Source organism: Anser cygnoides, chromosome Z (genome assembly GCF_040182565.1).
Source record: "Anser cygnoides isolate HZ-2024a breed goose chromosome Z, Taihu_goose_T2T_genome, whole genome shotgun sequence".
Classification (NCBI taxonomy): domain Eukaryota; kingdom Metazoa; phylum Chordata; class Aves; order Anseriformes; family Anatidae; genus Anser; species Anser cygnoides.
This window is the reverse complement of record NC_089912.1, coordinates 7,417,780-7,439,685: the sequence shown is the minus strand read 5'-3', so window position 1 is coordinate 7,439,685 and position 21,906 is coordinate 7,417,780. Positions and strand designations below refer to the sequence as shown.

Here is a 21,906-nt window from a genome sequence, read left to right as displayed (position 1 = left end):
ACACCATACACTATGGAGGAGTTATGAGTTATGTTTTTAGGATATTTGGGGAAGAGTTTTTTTTTGCCTTTTTTTAACAAACATTTTTTCAAAAATAGGTAGTAAGGTACAATATTTTTGTTTGCAATGACGTTTGTGTATGCCATGTTGGTCAGACTACTGTTTATGAACATTTGCTCCTTCTGGAGAGGAGTAAATAACCAGTGTAAACTGCCAAGAAATCCTTACACTTTTGCTGATGAGTTTGAAGAGTTGAGTGCTTGGAGATCATAAGCAAGACTGAGTGCTGCTTTGTAAGGCAGCCTCTAAACATAGCCAATGCACATCTCAGAAGGTCAGTGAGCACAACGGAGGAGTTGAAAGCTGGGAGAAAAGGGTAATGTTTTTGTTTTATGCTTGCTTGTAAACTCCTTTGTTCAAAGATGCACAACAAAATGTGGGAAAGCTTGTCAACTGTACTTTGCATTTAGTTTTTAAAATGCAGAGCAATCTTCTGCACTGCATCTCCTCAGCACGCTGGTTTTTATTTTAGTGTTGTGCCACAGGTAGACAAATAACGTGGAAGCTTTCTCAGTTCTGCTTATGTGCTCATTCCTTAGTTTGGTAACAGCTCTCTTAAGAATGATGTCTAAAAAAGATGTCAATTCCTAGCTGTTCCATACTGCTCATGTGAAATACTAGCACGTGAAGATGGATGTGTGGGAAGCATACTATTATGATATCATATGGGTTTTGTTTCAGGCCTTGGAGACCTCGTTAGAGCATCAAAAACAATAAAAATTCTTTTTAATGAGCAACTCTTTACTTCACTTTTTCTCACTGAGGACTGGCACTTCATCCTCTTTATCATCATATAAATAGAAAATCCAGCATTCTTTGCTTTCTGCTACAAACAGGAAAGGGAAAAAAAAGCCTCTGGTGCAGGTGGTTTTCACTGACTGCTGCTCTGCTTTGTGATAAGAATCAAATGCAACACACAAAAACTCCCTGTTAAGCTATATATTTGCATTAGTAAGTTGTATGTTGTCTCTCTGGGTTGCATGCAACTGTTTCACAGCTTTTAATTAACAAGCAATTAAAGTCTTTTTATAAGGAGTGTCTTTTGGAGAGGGATTTTTATCAAAATATTTTATAAGAGACTCAGTATCATTCCAGAACAAGGAAAAAAGGGAAAGGGAATTTGGTGGGCAAAGGAGAATACATGTCTATATGCTTAAATATACTATGCACCTTACTTGTGCTTCTTGTCATGTATTCTTTATTGACCCATACTCAGGCAATTGGTGCACTACAAATCTTTAAAATGACTTTCATTCCATAAACAGTAATTTAAGAGGCCTTGTTCCAGGCTTCTGTGCCCCAAATATACCATTTTCTGTTCTTGTTTACAGCTGCAGAGATGTACTGTATGCTTTCAGAAATGAGCAGTGTTAGAAATAGAATATATATTTTTTGGACTTAAAAGCAATATTGAAAAATTAAGTTACCCTTTAGTTTCTGGCATTCTTTCTGTGAATACAAACTGAGTACGGCATCTGTAGTAGTATGAATGGTGCTGTTTTATGGATGTAAATAGTAAAGTCATCCCTCTTGCTGTTGTTGGAGAGAGTTTATGATGCCTAGCTCTATACATACATAATTTATCTCCTACTCCTACTTTGTCTTTTTAATTCTAAACTCTTTTGAAATACATTCTAAACTGAAGTTAAACTTAAGTTTTAAGCTGAAAAATGGAGTTAGCTCTTTGTTAAATTAATGATGAAAATGTAATGTGTAGTCCATAGTGCTAGAAATACCTAGTGACTTGTTTAACCAAAATTCATCCTGGAATTTACAGCAGACACCTTACCTGATGATCCTTTCATTGTTTAGAAATGTGATTTGTTAAGTCTACGTTGACCTGTACTGTGGTTTAATTAGCCATCAGAAGTATCTAATTTGTTATTGCATTAACCTTGTTGATATTTGTTGTAAACATTTATTGTTACAATGTAGTTGTTCTCTAACTGCTAATGCAGCGTTATGCTTGAAAAACAAGTCATACATTCATGTATTTTGCAGCTTTTGAATTCTGTGCACTGTCTGGACAAGATAAAAGCATTTCTAAATGTAGCTGAGCAGAGGTCAGACACTGCAGGCAACTGCAGTTAAAGCTGCTCCTCCTTAAATGAAAATACCAACTTTTTGGGAGGCTAGTGGTAGTTCAATCTGCATCTAGATTTGCCTCAATATCTGTAAGCCAGGAGCTCCTCACCAGTACTGCTTTAAGAATAGTGTCCCCTCAGGGCCTGAACTGAGGCTGATCTTGATTACTTACTGCTACATGTCAGATGGAAAACTAGATAGAGCTTTTAATACCGTACACCTGCCCGAGCAGGTGTAGTCAGTGCATGTGGTTTAAATGCCTCAGTTACGTTTTTCTTACTCTTATCAATACATGCTTGTGTGCGTGTGAGTAAGCATGTACTTTTTCATTCACTTCCTTCTGTTTTGTTTTTTTTTTTAAAGCCCCGTACAATTTAATAGCCCCAATAAACCTCTTCAAGTACTGGACAGCATGAAGCATTCTCGATGAAAATATTATGAGTCAACTTTAACTTTAGAATTGGCTGTTTTTTCATTATTCTATGGAGCAATTGACAAATGCAGTCATAAAGACCTTGAGTACCATGGCATTCATTATTGTTGGACTGGGATACGTATAAATATATGTCCTTCTTTGGAAGGTTTTATGTCAGCTCCAGGTTGTGCAGTTGCTTTGATATTGAGAAAAAAAAATAATTTACTATAGCATCATAAACTTATTTCTCTGCAGCATCTGTTTTTGAATATAATTTCTTTGGTTGTTGCTGGCATTTACTGCAGTAGATGCTTTGCAGTGGAGCTGAGTAGCATTCTTGCAAGTGACAGTCTTTCAGCTGCATCATGATAGTTTTTAATTATATTCCATGTGCTGTGTGTTGAGTGATAGTAAACAGTGAGGTAACATGAGGAAGTGCTTGTGTATGACAACTTTACGTTCCCCAGCTTCCTGGCTGACACATGGTTTCATAATTAGGGACTATTCAAATATATTTGATCGTTGGCACTGTTATTTACACCTTAATTATTTTAATCCACTTTTCTATTTGGACATATCATCTGTTATCTAAAAAACTGAATTTCTATAGGAAAGTGAAATACCATTCTGAGTATGCTTGTACCTTTCTTCTTCTTCGAAGCTGGTTACATAAAACTGCTAAGCATCTCTGAAAATAAGTTAATGATTATAACAAGATTATTTTATTTCCAAAACAGGTGACTGGGAAATGGAGAAAACTTTGAACAGAATTCATCCAGTTTCTGATCCAGAAGCAGTGTATTTTCTACAAGTATCATGGGAAAAAGATTTAGGCACTGGCTTTGGTATAATACTTACTGATGGTGAATGTGCATGGACTGGGACAGGTAATAATGGAAAGAAAAAAGTGTTTTAAATTGTTACTGTTCTTCATTACAATTTTTAAGTAGTTTTTAGACTGTGACCCACAACTTGCAGCAAAAAGATCTTATTAATATTACCTCTCCTCACTGATGGTGGGGGTAGATTCATGATTTTCTGGGATGTGTTCAGATATCTTTGAAATCTCGAAACTTTATGTCTAAAGTAATACTAATTCATTAGCATACAGCTATACAATATTTTGTTCTTGCTTGCTAGTTTTCTTGCCGTGATATTGCAGTACCGTATGTGTGTTCTTCAGATCCTTGAACAATGGTTAATGCAAGTAGTATTTACACATTGTAGTTCATGAAACATTTAATTGCATTTTTTTAAAAAAAATTAATAAGATATTAATAATGAAAGGTAGTTGTACTTGGTGCTCGTGTGAATTCTTGAGAAAAATAGGGGACAAGATTTATTTTTCCCCTGGGGATAAATTACTAGAAAAAAACCTAGCCTGTGGCATTTTTTTCCCATGCAGAAATCTGAATAATAAAGTGGGTTTTTTCATATATGCATGTTTGTCTCATTCATGCCTTGTGAAAGAAGGAAAGATTTGTGTGTTACTTTAGATGTCAGGTACTTGGTCCAAAGCACTTCTCTCAGCAGCAGAAATGTTTCAGAGGGAGGGAAGAACGATATATTTTACAGTGTAATACAGGCAAAAACATTTGCCTGATTCTTTTTCTAAATTATAAGAACAGATAACTTCCTTCCTTTTCGCTGCCCAGAAGTTGTTTCTCCCTGGTACTTACTTAAGCCAAAACTTCAAATAGGGCAGCCGTTTTATAGTGCTTTGTCTGTTGTCTTGTGTATTGTAGGAACCTTAATCATTCAGTAGCTTTCCGTTGAATACAACTTTCTTTTATTTATTTTTTCTTTCAAACCTAGGAAACAAGGCTAAGTTAAAATGTTTGTGTGCATGTATAAAATCTGCTCTTTCACATTCCTTTTCCCATTTAGAACATTCTGTAAATAAAACATTCTATAAATTAGTGGTTCCTGCATAAGCCAAATACATATATTCAAATACTGGCTCCCTGTAGTCTGATGTGAAAGTTTTTGTTTTTTGATTTCACAGTCAGATAGTCAAAGTATATGTTTTCAAAATAATAGAAAAGGTGTTAACGTTGATAAACATTTAACTGAGTATTCCAGTATTTCTGTTTAAAAGCTTTTGTGGTTGTTCTTGTATCAAAGGAAGTTTTTAACTTCAAAATAAATACCTTAAAATTCACAAAAAGCTAATTCTTAAAATCTGTTATTTCTGTAAATGAAACCTAGTGTTACTTTAACAGGAAAAGTGTAGAAAAAGTATGTACACAGTTCTCATTTTGTAAATTTCCTGCATCTGGCAGAATTGCTGGATGATAATTTTCCAGAATGGAGGACCAGTGAAAGCAAGATGACCTCACTCTATTAAACAAAGGGGAAAGAAAAACAGTTTAACATTAGCATTGGGTACTCATCCAAAGGAGAAGGGCTATTATTTCTTTTGCAAGAATCTGATCCATTTCTCAGGAATTCATATAAAATTTGTAGTCTTTCTAGTAATTTCATTGGGAATTGAAATTCTTGTGCATCTGCTGCAGAGATCTGTCTCTTCATACTCTCACCATTGCTTTTGATCACTTTTTCTTAGTTATTACATCATGTTTGAGACTGCCTAGATACCAGCTTCGAAATCTGGAAGGAGAAAAGGCAGTGGTCAGAAAATTCTTGCTGGGGGAAATCCCTTTTGGATTTCTCATGCTGTGGATTATTTTACTTGGCAAGATCTACCAGGAAGTGAATGAGAGTTGCTGATGGAGTTGTTTTTTACGGTTTTTGTATATTTAATGTGATGATGAAAAGCTTTGGGAGTCTGATTTGAAAAACAAAATGAAGTAAAATCTTGAGGGGAGGAGAAGCACACAAATATGCAGTATGATCTAGTATATTCACTCGGTATTGTGTTAAAGAACTGCAGATATATACATTTATAAATTTCATGTTTTCCTACAGATTGATTTGTTTTTCTGCTAATTTTGTAAGAGAAAGGAATACACAGCATGCAAAAGGAATACAGAGGCAAAGCAAGAGGAAAAAAAATCCTAGTGCTCTATTACAATGTACTAGTATGTCTGTTTTTTGGTGGCTTTCTTGTTTTTATTAAAAGTTTGTCTAATTTTTCTCAGTGTTAATATAATTGTTCTAGGCAAACAATTGTATTCTCATGGATTTCCAACTTATTTTTTCTGCCTCTCCTCACCCTCATAATGCAAGGGATACTATGTTTCTGTTCGTGCTATTTCTGCTTTAAGAGAAATAATGACACACTAGTGGCCTTTTCTACCTTAATGTCTAGTGTCCTTTAAAATAAATAAGCTAGTTAATAAGGAGTAGGAAATGATTGGTGGCTGTAGCTTCAAGCAAAACAGAAATGTTTTGGTGTTAAATTTCTTGCCTTTCTCTCCCACTCTGCCCTTGCTATTTGTAGTGGATTGTTAGCCTTACAAGGTAAATGTTGACCAACACTGTAGACCCAATTCTTCACTGTCTTGCAGGCTTATTTTTTTTACCTGTTAGTAATTGTACTGTATCATTTTTATATGAACATTAAAAAGTGTTGCTTTCAGTTTTAAAAGACGAGATGCAGCAGGCAATTGTTGTAATCTTTTCTAATGACATTTGTTTCATGCTTAAAATATATTTTAAAAAATTTACAAAATGCTTTCTCTACTAGATCCAAAAAGAGTTTAGACTTGTTCCTGAATTTGAATATGATTGGCTTGGCTTAGAATCAGGTAGGGCAGAACTGATAACAAGTGCAGAGGTGAGGGCAAATTTACTGCTTCAGCTTTGGCAGCCACACGTGTATGTGATGGTACCAAGTCCTGTTCCAAAGTTCCTATCTGTCAGTCTTAATGTGTGAGGATTGATACACAGCTGGTTTTGACTTCACAGTGGCTTGTTTGTAGGTCTCTCCATGTTTGCAGCGCAGTATGCTGGCTTCTCTCTTGTTCCTGTCCCCTTGTGCCAGCTGCACACATATTTGGTGCACCAGTAGGGAGGCTGTGATGTGGCATTGGAGCTAAACGTTTACAAAGCAGAGTCTCACTCAAAGACCAGTTTGTAGGACAAGTACCAGCTGGCAGAATGTGGCCCTCTGTCTTAGCTCCTCTCTCCTCAAGAATCAGGAAGGGATTTCACTTTAGAAAAAAAGATGGTTGAGTTGCCCATGCTGTGAGGGTTAAAAAAATATATTTTGTTGCATTTTTTTCTCTCTTCTGCCTTCCCACTGCCTTTTCTCTTGTATTCCCTTTCATAAAGGTATTTAAACCTTAACTTAGCACAAAGTAAGCTGCAGTCCTCTTCACTCTGCTTGAATTTATCTTGTTAGACTACGGAAACAAATTTGAAAAATATAACGGTAGAATAAGTAACACCGTGTTCTTCAAATGATGATAATAAGCTAAATATTCAAATTGTTTATATTTTATTATGTATTTCAGTGCCCAAAAGATCATCAGTATTAGGCTGTATACAAAAACATCTATGTATGGTTGTCTATTACATTTGCTGTAACAAACAACAAATATAATTTCTATTTCAGGAAGCATTCTTTTGGGAAGAGCACGTATTTTGAATTTACAGATCTCTAGGGATATACAGTTATAATATACCCCACTGCCTCCTAACCTGTTTTTCCCAACCTCTGATATAAATAGTGCAACTTAAAATGTAATGGTGGAAACATCTTTCCTAATCTAGGAATACTGGTTATGAGGTTAATTTATTTCTGTTTTTTTCTTAATGCATGCTCCAAAATACTCCTGTACTGTTCTTAGTGTATTGTTGGAGATCTGGTAAAATGCCATGTTCAGGCCTTCACTTTATGAGTGTGACAGGTTTACAATTTTCTCTTTAAAAGAAAAAGAAAAAAGAGGGAAAGAATACTCAACCTCAGGCATTGTGTGGTTACAGTACATGGGGAACTTTGTGGCAAACTTTGGACTGGCATGGTTGTGGTATACTTCACATCTGACTGTAAGAAAGACCGACTTGCTCATATTTATTGAGCCTAATTCCAATATTTATTTGTTACAAACAACTCCGAAGCAGTTCAGTTCCCCCTGCATGCTTTTGCTTTCTAGCTTTTAAAGGGTCTAACACGTTTGAATCTGCCTAGGGAAAACTGCCTAAGGTATAGCTGATTTTGATTCTGGTGCTAATTTATCACTTTAACTGAGTGTATCTCCAGGCTTAGATTTTCCGCAGATGGGAGTACTTTGTCCTTGTGTCAGCTGTTCATTTCTTTGCAGTGGTGACATTAGTATGCTGTCTTTTGCCACCTTTTTTCCATAGCTGTTAGCCTGTGTCTTACAGAGTAGTAGACTGGTACATTAGTGTCTGACCTGCCTTATCTGGTTTTACTGACATACAGCAATCACTTAAGGTAATTAGTAAGGTAGTAGTTCTTTTTTTTGTGTGTGCACAAATAGTTGATGTGTTTGTGAATAGATGATCTTTCTAATTGGTAATGCTGTAGTATATCATGTTATTTAAAAAGAAAAAAAAAATCCCCTTCTTTGTCTTCCCAACCCCTCTTCCTTCCCACTCTGCCCCCCCCCCCCCCCCCCCCCCCCCCCCCCCCCCCCCCCCCAAAAAAAAAGGGGGGGGGAAAAAAAGGCCTCTAAAGTTGAGGGTGGCCTTTGGCTGCAGTGATTATTAGATGGTGGTGTTCAGGATCCTGAGAGGAGTAAACAGTAAAAGGCAGGCTCACGACCCTAGAGTTCAGAAAAGCAGACTCTGACCTGTTTTAGGATCTCTCTAAAAGAATCCTATGGATTATGACTTTAGAGAGGAGAATGTTTCTACAGGTTTATCTAGTGCTTCTTCTATCAGCAGCAAAAGGAAAATGAGGGAAAATGTCAAGGGCAGTTGTCCTTCCTCTCTGCTCAGCGCTGGGGAGACATGTGATGCTGTGACCAGTTCTGGGCTTCCCAGTACAAGAAAAACATTGAACTTACTGAATTGAATCCAGTGAAAGTCCATCAAGATGGCTGAAGGACTAGAGCCTGCATTAGAGTAGAAATTGAGAGAGCTGGGACTGTGCAGCCTGGAGAAGAAAAGGCTCAGGGGGATCTTACGTGTATCAGTACCAGAACGGAAGCAGTAAGGGTGACAGTCAGGCTCCTCTCAGTGTTGTCCAGTGACAACATAGGAGGCAATGGGCACAAATTAAAATACCAGAAATTGAAACTTTTCTACCATAGGGTGGTGACCAAGCACCAGAATAGCTTGCCCGGAGAAGATGAGGAGTGTCAGTTCTTGGAGATATTCAGTATGCAACTGGATGTGGTCCTGAGCAGCTTCTAAAGCTGATCATACTTTGAGCAGATTGGACTAGACAATCTCCAGAGGTCACTCCTAACTTCAGCCTCTCTTTGATTCTGGATCTAAATTAAAATTACCGAAGATGCAGAATTAAGAAATCCTGAAGCATTTCAGGATATAACTTCACAGCAAATAGTTATACCTGTACCCCTCTGCTGTACTTTTAATGATGGATAGATTTGATAAGTAGTGCTTTCTTTGTAGTATGAGGTTAACTACTATGTCTAGATGAAAACAGAAGAAAAATGAGGCAATTTAAACAGGTTTATTTTTTCTTGAAATGCTGCTCTGTTTCCATCAGGACAGTTTCAATATATGTGCAGGTTTATGCCTCACTATGAAGTTAATGTCAAAGGCATTTTTATAAAGAAGAAATAATGTTATTAATAGGTTTTTAAGTAGGGTACATTTTTTTTTAAGTCATTTGCAGTTGTGTGAAGGAAGTGTTTTTGTTTTCAGGCTGTTACAAACTAATTTCCTTTTTCATATCTTGCTCTTTCAAATGCTGGGCAAATGCTAAAAATGTCTAAGAGGAAGTAAGGATAAAGGACAATCTAGAGCAGTCTTCCTTGGAAGATTGGTCAGAAAGGAAGGAAACAGTGCTGTGAATCAAGGAAAGGATCTAAAATACTGTATCAATAGGCTGTACAGTGAAGTATGCATTACATGATGGAATATTTCTTTTATTTAGAGTCTTTGCAGTTCAGGAAACTGCACTGTGACACAAAAGTTATTTATTCAAATTAACATATGGATCTCTAAAAGTATTGAGGAAATTGTAGAATGAAATAAAAAGGAAGGAAAATAACCAAGGGCTTAGGTGGTAAAATTAAGAACTGTTTCTTGTTACTCCAATGGAGAGAAGATGTATCTTGTTGAGCTGCATTTTCAGTTTAAGGGTTAATGGAAAGAAGATTTAGGAAGAAATAAACACACAATCAGAAGCTGATGGGAAAGGCAATCATGGTTCTTGAGGACAGTATGTCTATAATTGGTCTATTCCGCAGCAAATTCAAATGTTCTTTGTTTTCAAAAGAATGGAATAAAATTTTCTTAATAGACCAAATCTAATAGAAAGTAGAGAGACATCCCCCATTTAATGGGCCTTGTGTTTAAACAGTAAGTACAGCATAGATTCACCTGCCTCTAGGTCTATCTTCCCTTTGTAAATTGACAATTTATTTTGTTTTAAGGTTGAGTTAAAAGTTGGGAACGTAGATTAAGAGTATGTGAGGAGACAGTTGCCTACCTACTGCATTTTAGGGTTTAGGTTACGCAGTTTCAAAGAGAACTAAGAGGGTACAATAAATCATAGTTGGAACATTATGCTTTTTTTTTTCTATTGTAAGGTTAGTATTCTAAATAAACTCTAAGCGAAATTGTGAAATAATGGTAATAAACCATTTTCAGACTGGAAAAAACAGGCACAGAACAACTTATGGAAAAAACAGTATTCCTGCTGCATTTTCATTAGTGTATGGCACATACTGATACATGTCAAGGAAGGAATAGACTAATATTTGCCTGTCCCTTAACATTTGTGAGCATGTCTGTGTATGTATATAAATGTATGTATATGCTCACACATGAATATTTATTTCTTAAAAATGTTCTTTTTTATAGTGTCTGAAGCTGAAATTTCTAGGGAGGCTTCTGACATGGAAATGAATAGAGAAAAGTATGTTGAAGAACTGAAGAAAGCATTGATACTTGGAGAAGAATCAGCTGGTAAATACAACTTCGCTATTTCAAGAGATGAAGAAAATGCAGCGTGTCACTTCTCCTATGAAAGAAATCTGAAAGATGGCTCTGTAAGTACAGTTAAATGGTTAAATTATTGTTAAACTATGAGAAGGACCTTCTTGATACATTTCTATATTTTATTAGGTTCTTTAAAGTCAAATAGAATTCTGACACATTTCAGATTGAATAAATATGGTGAGCTTCTCTATGGGTCAAATTGGAAACAAGCATGTAGTTCCTGTCAAAGCCTATCAACAGAACTATTTCTGTGGTACTGCATCTGAAATGCTACTGAATAAGAGTATTACTTCTCAAACTTATTTAAGTTTTTGAGTGTGTGTGTAAGCAGGGTATGACTAGATTTTGGCTTCAATTTATTGTTAAACTGATAAGTTCCAAAAGCTGTAACTTTGTTTTTAACTCCTAACTTGGGAAGCATGCTTCCCTATTCAAATTCTGACCTCCAGTGTATTTTTACTGTGCTTGTTTCTTTCTCCTTTTTGCCTATACTAAATTGAAAATAAATTAAAAAAAAAAAAAGCTTAAGATTACTTTCAAATGTGAAAACATACTTTAAAAATAAGTTTTTCTATTATTTTAAATATTTTGAAAGCTAATGCTAAAATGATTTCCTGCTTAGAACTACATCAAATCACAAGTGGGAATGCAGTTTCATGTTGGTTTCTTGGCTGCAGAGGAAAGGACTCTTAAAGCATGAAACAAAGTAGTATTGTCTGTGTCTTTAGACACCATTGGCTGTTTCAAGTTGTGGTTTGGTGTTGAAGCTTTTCTGGGGAAGAAGCTAATCTAAGGAAATCCTGCTTGCACCTACTCTATTTTTCTCCAGAATTTAATCCTATACTGTAACCAAGGTTTGTCACTGCTTCAGTTGTGCTGGGATGGCTGACTTCTCAACCACATCAGTGAAAGAATTTGGGTTTAGGGAGCAATAGCAGTGCTCTGGTAGGATGAATGCACTGATCAAGTTCAGGCTCAGGGCATAGTTCTGGAATCAGTTTCACCAGCCCTGTTTATAGGGAAGAAAACTGTGGGCAGAGAATGAAATCAAGGTTGCAGATAGAGAAGAGTAGGAATGATTTAGGCTGTGTCTGTAATTCCATGGAAAAAAAAATCAGCATTCATTCATTCCCAGAAGCAAAGTGTCTAAGGATTATCCTACCTGCTTTGTTTAAAAAGTTACTGTTTCAGACCAATGAGGCATGCCTTGCTCTTCCTTTGGTTAATTTTGTCAGGTTTCAGCTTTTAAGAAACTAAGAGACTGACTTGTAACAACAACAACAAAAAGGAACCAAAACCAAAGGAACTACCTTATCTGGGATGCTTCCATTGAAGCGAGGGTAGAAATGCCTTTTTCTCTAACTTGGAAATTGATAAAGAATCCAGTGTGGGAATTAGATACAAGCCTGAAAACGATGAGAAAGTTTATTGTAAATTGAGGGCCATTCATACTACCTAATCTGTAGCTACTCACTTAAGTGCTTCAGAAGCCAACATCAGTGCCTTCGCTTTGCTTTGCCAAGTGGAGAAAGAGAGATTAAGTTGAGTGAAGTTAGGCTTCTTAAAAGGTTGCTTCATTGTAAGCTCATACAGTTTAGGAAACTTCAAGCACAATTTGGCTCTTGAGTAAAGTGCCAAAAATTAGGTGATAGTATTTCAATCTGCATTATCGCTTTTTCTGTGTATTTACCCAAGGCCCTACGGGCTCTGTACCACCTTCTTGACACTTCTTGTGCACACACTAGGCTGAGTGCTGTTCACAAAGGGTCTAGGCTTAAGTACTGTATTGCAACAGTATTACAAGGTTAGGACCAAATTTTACTTAGAAAATAAGAGCAGTAATTTTAGCAATCCTGTTTTTCTTCTCTGTGTCACACATAATATATTCTAAATACCAGACAGATGAAATACATACTATATTTTATTAAGGGAAAATATCTTCATATATGTGGGCCCACCTAATATGTTTCCATCAATTAAGGCTTATGAGAAACTTAATTCGTATGAAAACATCTTTATGTCAATTTGGGAAAATAATAATCTGGCCAAAGTAATTGAAAATACAAAGTGTCCTGATTGCTATGTATGCATTTAGGCTTGGTTGTCAAAAGAATGGTTTTGGAAAAAATGTCACTTCTTGGGTGAGAACACACCTTTTTTTTCCCCCTGTACTAAACTAATGCCTACAAATAAAATTGTCAAAGCCTTTGTCAGAATTATAAATATTTTTAATGTGCATAATAGAATGTTTCAAACATTTTGTGAAGTCTCTGGGGAAAATTCATGCTGTATATCTCTTGACAGCTTATTACGAAATGATCTTGCTGGGCTTTATACATCCAGAGGACTGAAATTCAGTTAAATGTATGTTTACTGGAGAGAACACCTAGAGAGACTGATCTGCAACTTAAACACTGAATTTTAGTCATGTTTATTCCTTACCATTTTTCTAAAGGGCATCTTTTCTGGCAGGTTTCACAAATTAAAACTTCCCCCATCTTGGGAACTTCTTTACTTATTTTTCAGGGGGTGGGATGTGGAGGGTAGGGGAAGGATGTGATGGAGCTATTGGTTGAAAAGTACTGCATTTCCTTTGTTAGCTGTACTACTTGCAGTCATGCAGAAAGATTTGTTAGTCTTTGTGCTTTTACTAAAAAATGCGGACATAAAAGGAAAGGAAGCAATAATTTCAGATTTTGACAGTAGTGCACATCATACTTCTCTAAAACTTCCTACTTCTTCTCTCTTATCCCATTCTATTACCAATCCCCACTGTGAGAAAAGTCCATTCAATTATCAGGAATAATTAGAAAATTACTATTCTTAAGTCACTATAGTTTTTACCCTTTGATATATAACAAAGGGAGAGATTACAGATAAGTATGTGTGAAGATGTTGTTGATTAGGTGTTTGAATACTGGAAGTTTTGCTTAGTCTTAAATAAGATGGTTAGCACTTTTTAGTTTAAGAAAAAAAAAAAAAACCTTGTGAAAATCCTTGATGTACTTTGTGGGCTATGAAATGGGCATCAGATCATGCAGCTATCTATTATTGCAAATATTTTCACCCAATGACTACACAGATGCCTAAGAATCAACTTCATGCACTTGGGAAATCCATTTGCCTTTTGTTAGAGGTATATGGATACTTGTATACACAAACTTGTTTATTTTGACTGCTTTTCATGAATTGTGTCCTGGTCTTTTTATAGAAAAGGTGATAGACACAATATGTAAGTAAATACTGGCCAAAGAGTTTGTGAGGTATAGATCCATGATGTGTATATCCCAACTGGAATGAGCATGTTACAAGCACCTTAAAGAATACACTGCTGTAAGTTTTTGCAGCTTGTAAGACAAGTTGCTTCTTATTCTGAACCCTTGTTAAGAAAATTCACATTTATTGTTAGATACCACAGTTCAAGTGAATAATCTCAAATCACTTTCCTGATGCATTTATAGTTTGCAGTAGTTAATAATAGTATGGTGTTCACTAATTTTTAATTCACAGAGAGAATGTCTGAGAAGGCAGACAAATAGCAATAAACTACAACTAATTATTTGTTTTGTTTTTACATACTGTATCCATGTGGGAGAAGCATATTGCTACAACCCTGTACGCTATCTTGGTGTATCTGTTCATCCCTTTTTTTTGCAAATATCCGCACATTTGAAATACATCCTGTATATGACTAGCATGCTTCTTATATGTAGAGACTAGGAACTCAGTAAAACAGACCTGATTTGTCATAAATTAAAAAAAAAAAAAAAGTTTTCATATGGTAGGTAGTAAATTTTTCATGGTTTACTAGTTCCATCAGAACTTAGTGTTTAAAATTTTAAGTCTAGAAAAGCTGTGTACTTTACTGGTCTTTAAAGATCAGCACTTTAATCATTGACTGATGTGAATTAAAGTTAGCTTTGTTAACAGTATCATTTCATTTTTCTCTTGATGAGCATATTTTTCAGTTTCAGAGTTAACAGTTGGGAATTTTTTTACATATATATTAATGTAATTTTCAGGAATGTAGTGAATTTTGAAATCTGTAATACTCTGTTTTCAATACTCTGCTTTTCTGTTTTTTTTGTTTGTTTTTTTGTGGTTTTTTTTGCTTGTTTTGTTCTGTTTCATTTTTTAAGTGTGCTTGCAGGAATGTTTTCCAGTCTTCTAGTGGGTAATATCTGTTAGTGACTTTGTACTAGTGACTGGTAATAGTCATTCGAGAATGCTAAAATATACAAGACACTGAAATTTATTTTCTATAGCTGTATTAAACTTGTGTTGTGAAATAATTTTAACCACTTTTGGTTTCAGCTTGCTGAAGGTGTACTTCCCTAAAATTTTAGTGCCAAAAGTGTATTGGGTGGTGTAGAGGAGTGCAAATAAGAATAATGGAGTGATATTAAGCAAAGGAAAATCTAGACATATTATTAGGAAATATTTTCTAATGTTGAAATTTGTTTAACTGTTGAAGCCTTTGCCAGAGGAAGTGGTAGCAGCCCCATTGCATCAGTCACTTAAAACTGGACAAAGGAATGGAAAATGCGTTGTAATGCACTGTAACTATGGTGCATTGGCAGTACAATGTATTACATGACTTAATGGGTGTTCTTCATTTCTAGAACCTGTGAATCCCTGCTTGCCTGCCCAGACTGCCATACATGTGAGCTCCATCAGTCTGTGATGCCATGAGTACTTTCACTAAGGAAGTAATATTCATGTCACGGCCCCCCCCAGCACACACATGTGTGCACACGCACAAACACTTGTGCACAAAGGTTGAAGAGCAATAGGGTGGAGGATGTGGTTTCTGCAAGTTGCCTCATGAAAACGGGTTTATCACCCCTCTTCAGGTGCCATAGGTTGTTTGTGCAAAGCTTGTTGTGCCTTTTGTTGTACAGATGGAATGTTTGACAGTGGTAAGACTGACAGATGATTCTCCACTATAACAATAAATGTTGGTATTTTAAACATCTCACTGAGGTAAAGTTACAAGCAAGCCCTTGAGGATCGGTTTGGTTTTCCTTTCCTAGCTGATAGGGAAGAATAATTATCCTTTATTTGCTTGTGGGCATAAATAGGTTCAGAGATAAAAACATGTCTGTGGTTCCTAAAAATTACTTCCTTCTTTTTTGTACTGGATCATTAAGGTTGAAATTACACTTGTTAGCCAGAGCCCTGTAATGAAGGCCAAGGAGAGGTGCAACAGCTTAAGGGGTGCAAGAAGGCAAGCTGCATCCAGATGTGAAATTCTTTTGCCAGTGTGCTGATTTTATCATCAACATAATTAAGTGTCAGTGGAGTCATTTACAGCATATGTGTAGCAGTCATTCAGAATACAACAATTTATAATCTATTTCACCTGTTGTTTAGTTGATAAACAGGTAGGTTCCTCCCAGGAACTGATGTCTGCTACCAAAACTGGATACTTAAATGATTGCAAACAGTCCATCACCGTTCTGGTTGGGTGAAACTAAACCTGTATCTCCAAATCCTTATAGAGATGCCATATGTTCAGCATTATTTATATATTAATCATTTTAAAGATGTATGTAATGAGTGGAGCTACCTAGGTCTTGATTTTTGTTTGTTTGGTATTGAATGGATGGAAAACTTCCCCAGGTAACAAAGAATTCATACCTGATTTAGAGGAAATGTCTATACAATGTTTATTTTTTAGTGTCTTAGTAGCATGGTATTTTAAAAGTATTAGAGTAAGAATCACAATTTAATATAAAGTGATTTCATATGGATTTTAGGACTTTAATGCTTAGCTTTTTGAAACAGTGGTTGAAAAAGTTTTAGAAATACTTGTCCTAGCCACATCTCAGCCTGGTGTAGCCGAGCCTAAAATGTTGCACCTTTAAAACCTCTGATTTGTTTTGTGATTTATCGTCCTTATGACAGGTGGCTTTGCCGCAGAGTATTCAAGACTCTGCCCTTAGGAACTGTTTTTGGGGTGGTGAGGGCAAAGTAGACTGTTAAGAGTCACATTAAAATAACAATGGGTTTGGTATACAGTGGGACTTGTGTGTCAAGCCAGCTGCAGTGCAAAATAGGCCACACACACAGAGAGGGGCCATTGAGGCTCGGCCAGCTAAACTGCTGCCACCTAAACAAACACCATCACAGAGTTAGTGATTTAGCGCTTGATCTAAGTAGGTGACCACTTGGAAGTAAATCTTTCCAAGTACTTTAGCGAGTCACTCCACATATAATAAATAATGGAAATCCGGCAAGATTTTTTGTACTGGCAATTAAATTGATTAAATAGCCTTTGATAAACAATTATTTGAGTGCTAGCAGTCTTCTTTCTTACAGTAATGGGACAGGCTCTGTTTTTTTCTTGCCTTTTAAGTAAATTTGTAAACAGGGAGGATACGAGCTTAAGAAATTCCACCTTAGATACAGTACTTTTAATAATTAGCTGATGGAAGAGATGCTGTTATTTGTCTCTTCAGTTTCCTGTGGCTGCTTTTCCATGGTCAGTTCCTTGAGTTCATTATGAGTTTACTACAACTTAAAAATACTTAGAGCAGTTCACATTAATGAAAATTTATCGCATACTGAATGAGGGAAGTAGAATTGGCAGAGCTCTTTATGCTGTCCAAACTGTCTTGGTTCAAGGTTTGAATAGTTACTTTGCTCCAAATCACCAAGGATATGTTGTTTGGATAACAAAGGTCACTGAGAGTTCAGATTGTTTCCCAGGCAATTCAACTAACTGCTCTATTAAAAAGGAAAGAGGAAAGCGTACAGAGAGACAAAATGATTAAAATGCAGCTCAGTGTAAAGGCAATGACTCTTCTGTATCATTTATATCTATGTCCTTGAGGATTTAATAACATACACTTGAGTAAGTTTCTCGGAAGCTCAGTTCAGGAACAGCATGTTAATATACTGTACATAAAAACAAAAGTATCTTTTATGTAATCTCAGACTTCAGTGCTATGTGATTTTTCCAATTTCACCTGATGTGTACCTTTAGGAACTCTTTAGATCTTGTAGGTACATTTTAAATGCAGAGGGTTACTTTCTGTAGACTTATGGTTAAAAATAATAAAAAAAAAAAAATTAAAAAAGGATTTTTTTTTCCAACATTCATACATATACAATATTTGACAAATGTTCTGGAGAATTAGGCTGTTATATTTTGTTTTAACTATGATTATAATCTTGGTTTTGGGAAGTGTTGGGGGAAGTATGTTTAAAATAAAGTAGCATATACCTTTAAAATGAGAGATTGTTGAAAAAGGAAGAATCAAAGGCTGCAATGAATGAATGCTCCTCCAATTTCTAACTACCCATCATGATTTTTGGAATTCACTGGAAGTATCCTATCAAACAAAAGCAGTAATTTAACTTTTTCAAGGCCTATTGTAAATAGCACTATAAGGGGTATTTTCTTATTTCAGGAGTGCCATAAGGGTGTAAATATATTTAAAAAGTTATAATGTGTTCTTATCATAGCAAAATAACAGATGTTTTGATTATTAAAAAAAATGTACAGTTGTCCTTTCTTCTTCCTGATGTTATTGCGCTGTCTCCCATCCCCTCTCAGTTCCTTCAGATTTCCCATTTTGGAATACCTGCTGTGCATTTCAAGCCTCTGTGTAGACATCAGTGGTTGCTTTTACTTGTACAGCTGAGTCGAAATGCTTTCATTTTAGGAGGAAAATCCTTAAATCATGGGGTATTGACAAGTCTCAGTTTCCTAAGAAAAATAGGGAAGACAGTAGATGCTCTGGAAAAGAGATTACTGTGTACCGGGTTTTAAAACTTTACTCAATACTCTAGTCTCATATTTTCTGTAAGGATGAACAACAGTTGGAGCCTGAAGAACGGCAAGAATCACACCACCTACATTTCTTTTTAGAAATGTTTTTGCAGCTCCAGGGGAAGCATTCATCTTTCTAGTTGTAAAGGCACAGGAAAAAACTAAATTTCAGGATAATAGCATGTTGTTAAATTTTTGATTCCCTGAAATAAAACCTTTACCAATATGAAATAATTGAATTGATATGTTTGAATTCTGAAAGCTTTGACAAACTGTTTCCAGGTAATTTCAACACACATATTAGCTCTTGTACAATTAGTTACAGAAATATTCTTGAAACAATAGAGCAAGTTCTCTTCAGGATGTACAATATTTACAATAAAGAAAAAGGGCATTTGGAAATATCATTGTATAATATGGTGCAGAAATAAAGTAGCTGTATACTTGCAGTGAGGGATTTTTTATGTTTCCTGTTCTTTTCTTACTTTATGTTGCTGTGAGGTCAAACACATGCAACTTTGTTTACTTACCTCATGAAATCTTGGTATATTAGTAATTCTGGAAAAAAAAAGAAGTTTGCTTCGAACAGTGAAAACAAGTTCCTAATTTCATTGCCTGATACGCAAAACAAGGTCAGCTGTTTCCTGGTGGAATAGTACTAATCTAATTTTGATACATCACTGTAAACTGCCTTGTCTGACTTCAGAATTTTACAGAATGCTAACTCCTGCGTATTAGGTGCCAGAGAGTCTGAGGAGTAAGTTTGTTTTTTATTAGCGAGGACAAAGTCGAAGGTTTTTAATTTGAGATTTAAACTTTGAAACCAAATAGATATAAAATTTCTGGTGAATCAAATTTTCCTTTAGAACTGTTGTGAAAAGATAACTGGAAAGTACTTTGGAAGATGGGTTCTCTGTCAATTTTTTTGTGTATGGTTCTCTTATAGAAGGAAACACATTTTCCAGAGAGGTAAATACAGTATACAATTTCAAGAGTGAGTTTCTAGTTCTTGGGTGGTATCATTCATGGTTGAATTCATGGGTGGTATCATTCTGTGGGGAAACACTTCCCTAAAAAAAGGTTCACCTCATTATCCTTTTTTTTTTTTTAAATCTCAGAGGTCTTGCAAAGTGTTTAACACTTTACCTAAGATTTTAGTTTGAATTGCTTTGTTGAATGTAAAACTTAACTATAAGATATGATAGCTTGCTTTTTTTTGTGTTTTCAGAACACAAATCCATGTCATTCTGCAAGTGTTGTATCACTGGCAAAGGTATTTTTTAAATACTTTTGAGGTACAAGTTTTTATTTTGTTGATAAAAGTCCTAGTACGTCTTCTCAGTGCATGATTTCTGTTTATAGGTTATTAGTATGACACAAATATTTAAGTATAACCAACCATGATGTATGTAGTAGTTTAATCTGCCAGAAAAGATGAGAGTAATACCAATATAAACCCAGCAAGGAATACATATGAGGGTTGGTGAAGAAAAACTCTAGGTGAAAATAAACCTTAAGAATTTAATATTGAGAGACGAGGCTTGACCTTTAACTAGGATTACAGTGAGGAATTGGTTCAATTTTTTCAAAACAGAGTTTATCAGACAAATCTCAGTCTTGTTGTTTTGGCTCACACTACAGAAAAACCAAGCAAACTAATGCTGGGGAAAAGTAGAAAGAAAATTTCTAGGTGAATTCACATGGTCTATATATTTGCATATGGTGTAAATGAACTTGGTGTTTTATGGAAGCCAGTGGAACCCCTAATGAATCTGTGCAATACTTTCACATAGCTTCCTAAAGCTGTCTTCCTGTGGCCCTGCTCTTCTTATTAGCTGAAAAAAGAAGTATACAGACTGAGTTCAAGCAGTGAGTTCCACAAGCAGAGGAAGGAAGGATCAACAAAACTCCTATTTGTATGCTGCTCTGTTTGTAACACGGTGGCTTTGGGGAACTTGCTGCCACATCGCACAGGAGAGCCTAACTATCAGAGAGCAACAAGGCAAGCTGCTGTTCCAGATGCAGACTGGGTGGTGAGGGTGACAGCAGGACAGGTGGGGACAAGTCCTGCAGTACCCCAGGCCCAGTAACACCAGCCTGTTTCAGACAGGAGTCCAGAGCACCAGAGGCATAGCCAGGAAGTCAAGTTGATGTTGAAACCAGTAGGTCACCTACAAAATCTAGTGTGTGAGTAAGACTGACTAGACTCAGGGTGCAAATGTGCTCTTACAGCATTTGCAAAAACTTGCAAAAACTCAGATATTAACAGGCTTGGTGCCACTGGGAGCAAGCCCAAGATTTTTAAAAATGTAGGTTTGGTACTGTATTGTGGAAGCAACATATTCAGAAGCAACATTTAGAGCTAAAATTGCTTGACGTTTTCCCTTATAACATCTGATTTTTTATAACTCTTCTGAAAATTCTGCTTTCCTTGATGTGCTTTTTGGGATCTTCCTGAAAAAAAAAAAAATCCCCATTTTTGTGAAATAATAACCCATCTTACCAAAGTTAAGCTGATGTATTTTAGAAGCTGTAGTAAGCTTGTGCTTTGAAGCAGAGGTGTGAAACCTGATGGGTGTGGGTTTTTTTTTTTTTTGTACTAAGAATTTATCCCATAGTCCATTAATCATGAAAAGTCATGCATGTTTGGATACAGTTCTGAGCTTTTCAGACATTCTCTGTGCTGGTCTGATTCGACATAGTGATGTGCTGGTTTGATATTTTCATTAACATCCAATTCCATGCAAGCGGTAAGTAAATTTCAGGCTTTTACAACTTCTCAGAATTATAGAACAAATTCATGTTGAGACCATAGTTGGAGCATGTGCTAGTTTGTGGTAGCAGATCTTTGCCAGTGTTTCTCATTGCTGCACAGCTACTGAAAAATATAGTGCAAAAAAGCTGGCTATTATTGTTCATTCTGTCTCGATTGTTGCAACATTTTTATCATTTTCAATCTTTTAATGTGACTTAAACATTTTGGGGGAAAAATGATGGAAGAATATTTAGTGAGGTACTAGTAGGAAAAGAAAAATTACATATATCTGCAATCTCCTCTCCAACAGTAACCTGTATTTTCCAGTTCAGGAATTGCTGTTATGGCCTTATTTGCAAATAGCATCCATCATGTTGAAATCAGATGTGTAAATCTCATCAGAATTACTATACTAAGTACTATGTGGAATTAGTGGGGAGCTTCTTAGTTGAGAAATGGTCCTCTGACTTGCAAAGTGATGCTTTTCAGCAATTTTTTCTATCAGTATATAGAAATATTTCATTTTAGTATTGCATATCTGTTTTTATATATTTCCTTAATAAAAGCTGTTTATCAATGGTTTGCATAATCAGATACAAGCTGAATATATGCACTACAGATATATGTATCTAACTGTATATGTAAACTGATAATTATGGGTTAACTTTACTCTGAACTTATTTTCATTTTTTTTTTTTTAATATTAGAAAATAGTGAATGAATCATGGTCTTTGTTTTTGGGTGATGCTT

The 21,906-nt window shown here is 35.7% G+C and overlaps 1 protein-coding gene across 2 annotated transcripts in view; it reads left to right on the top strand.

Annotated features, from left to right (window-relative positions):
- Nucleotides 1–21,906, top strand: part of XRCC4 (X-ray repair cross complementing 4) — a 188,981-nt gene that overhangs the window by 13,770 nt on the left and 153,305 nt on the right. For both annotated transcript variants that reach the window (XM_048045656.2, XM_048045658.2), the window contains exons 2-3: nucleotides 3,298–3,447; nucleotides 10,487–10,674. In XM_048045656.2, coding sequence (XP_047901613.1) covers nucleotides 3,309–3,447; nucleotides 10,487–10,674 — 327 coding nt within the window. In that variant the 5' untranslated portion in view covers nucleotides 3,298–3,308. The remainder of the gene's footprint in view (nucleotides 1–3,297; nucleotides 3,448–10,486; nucleotides 10,675–21,906) is intronic.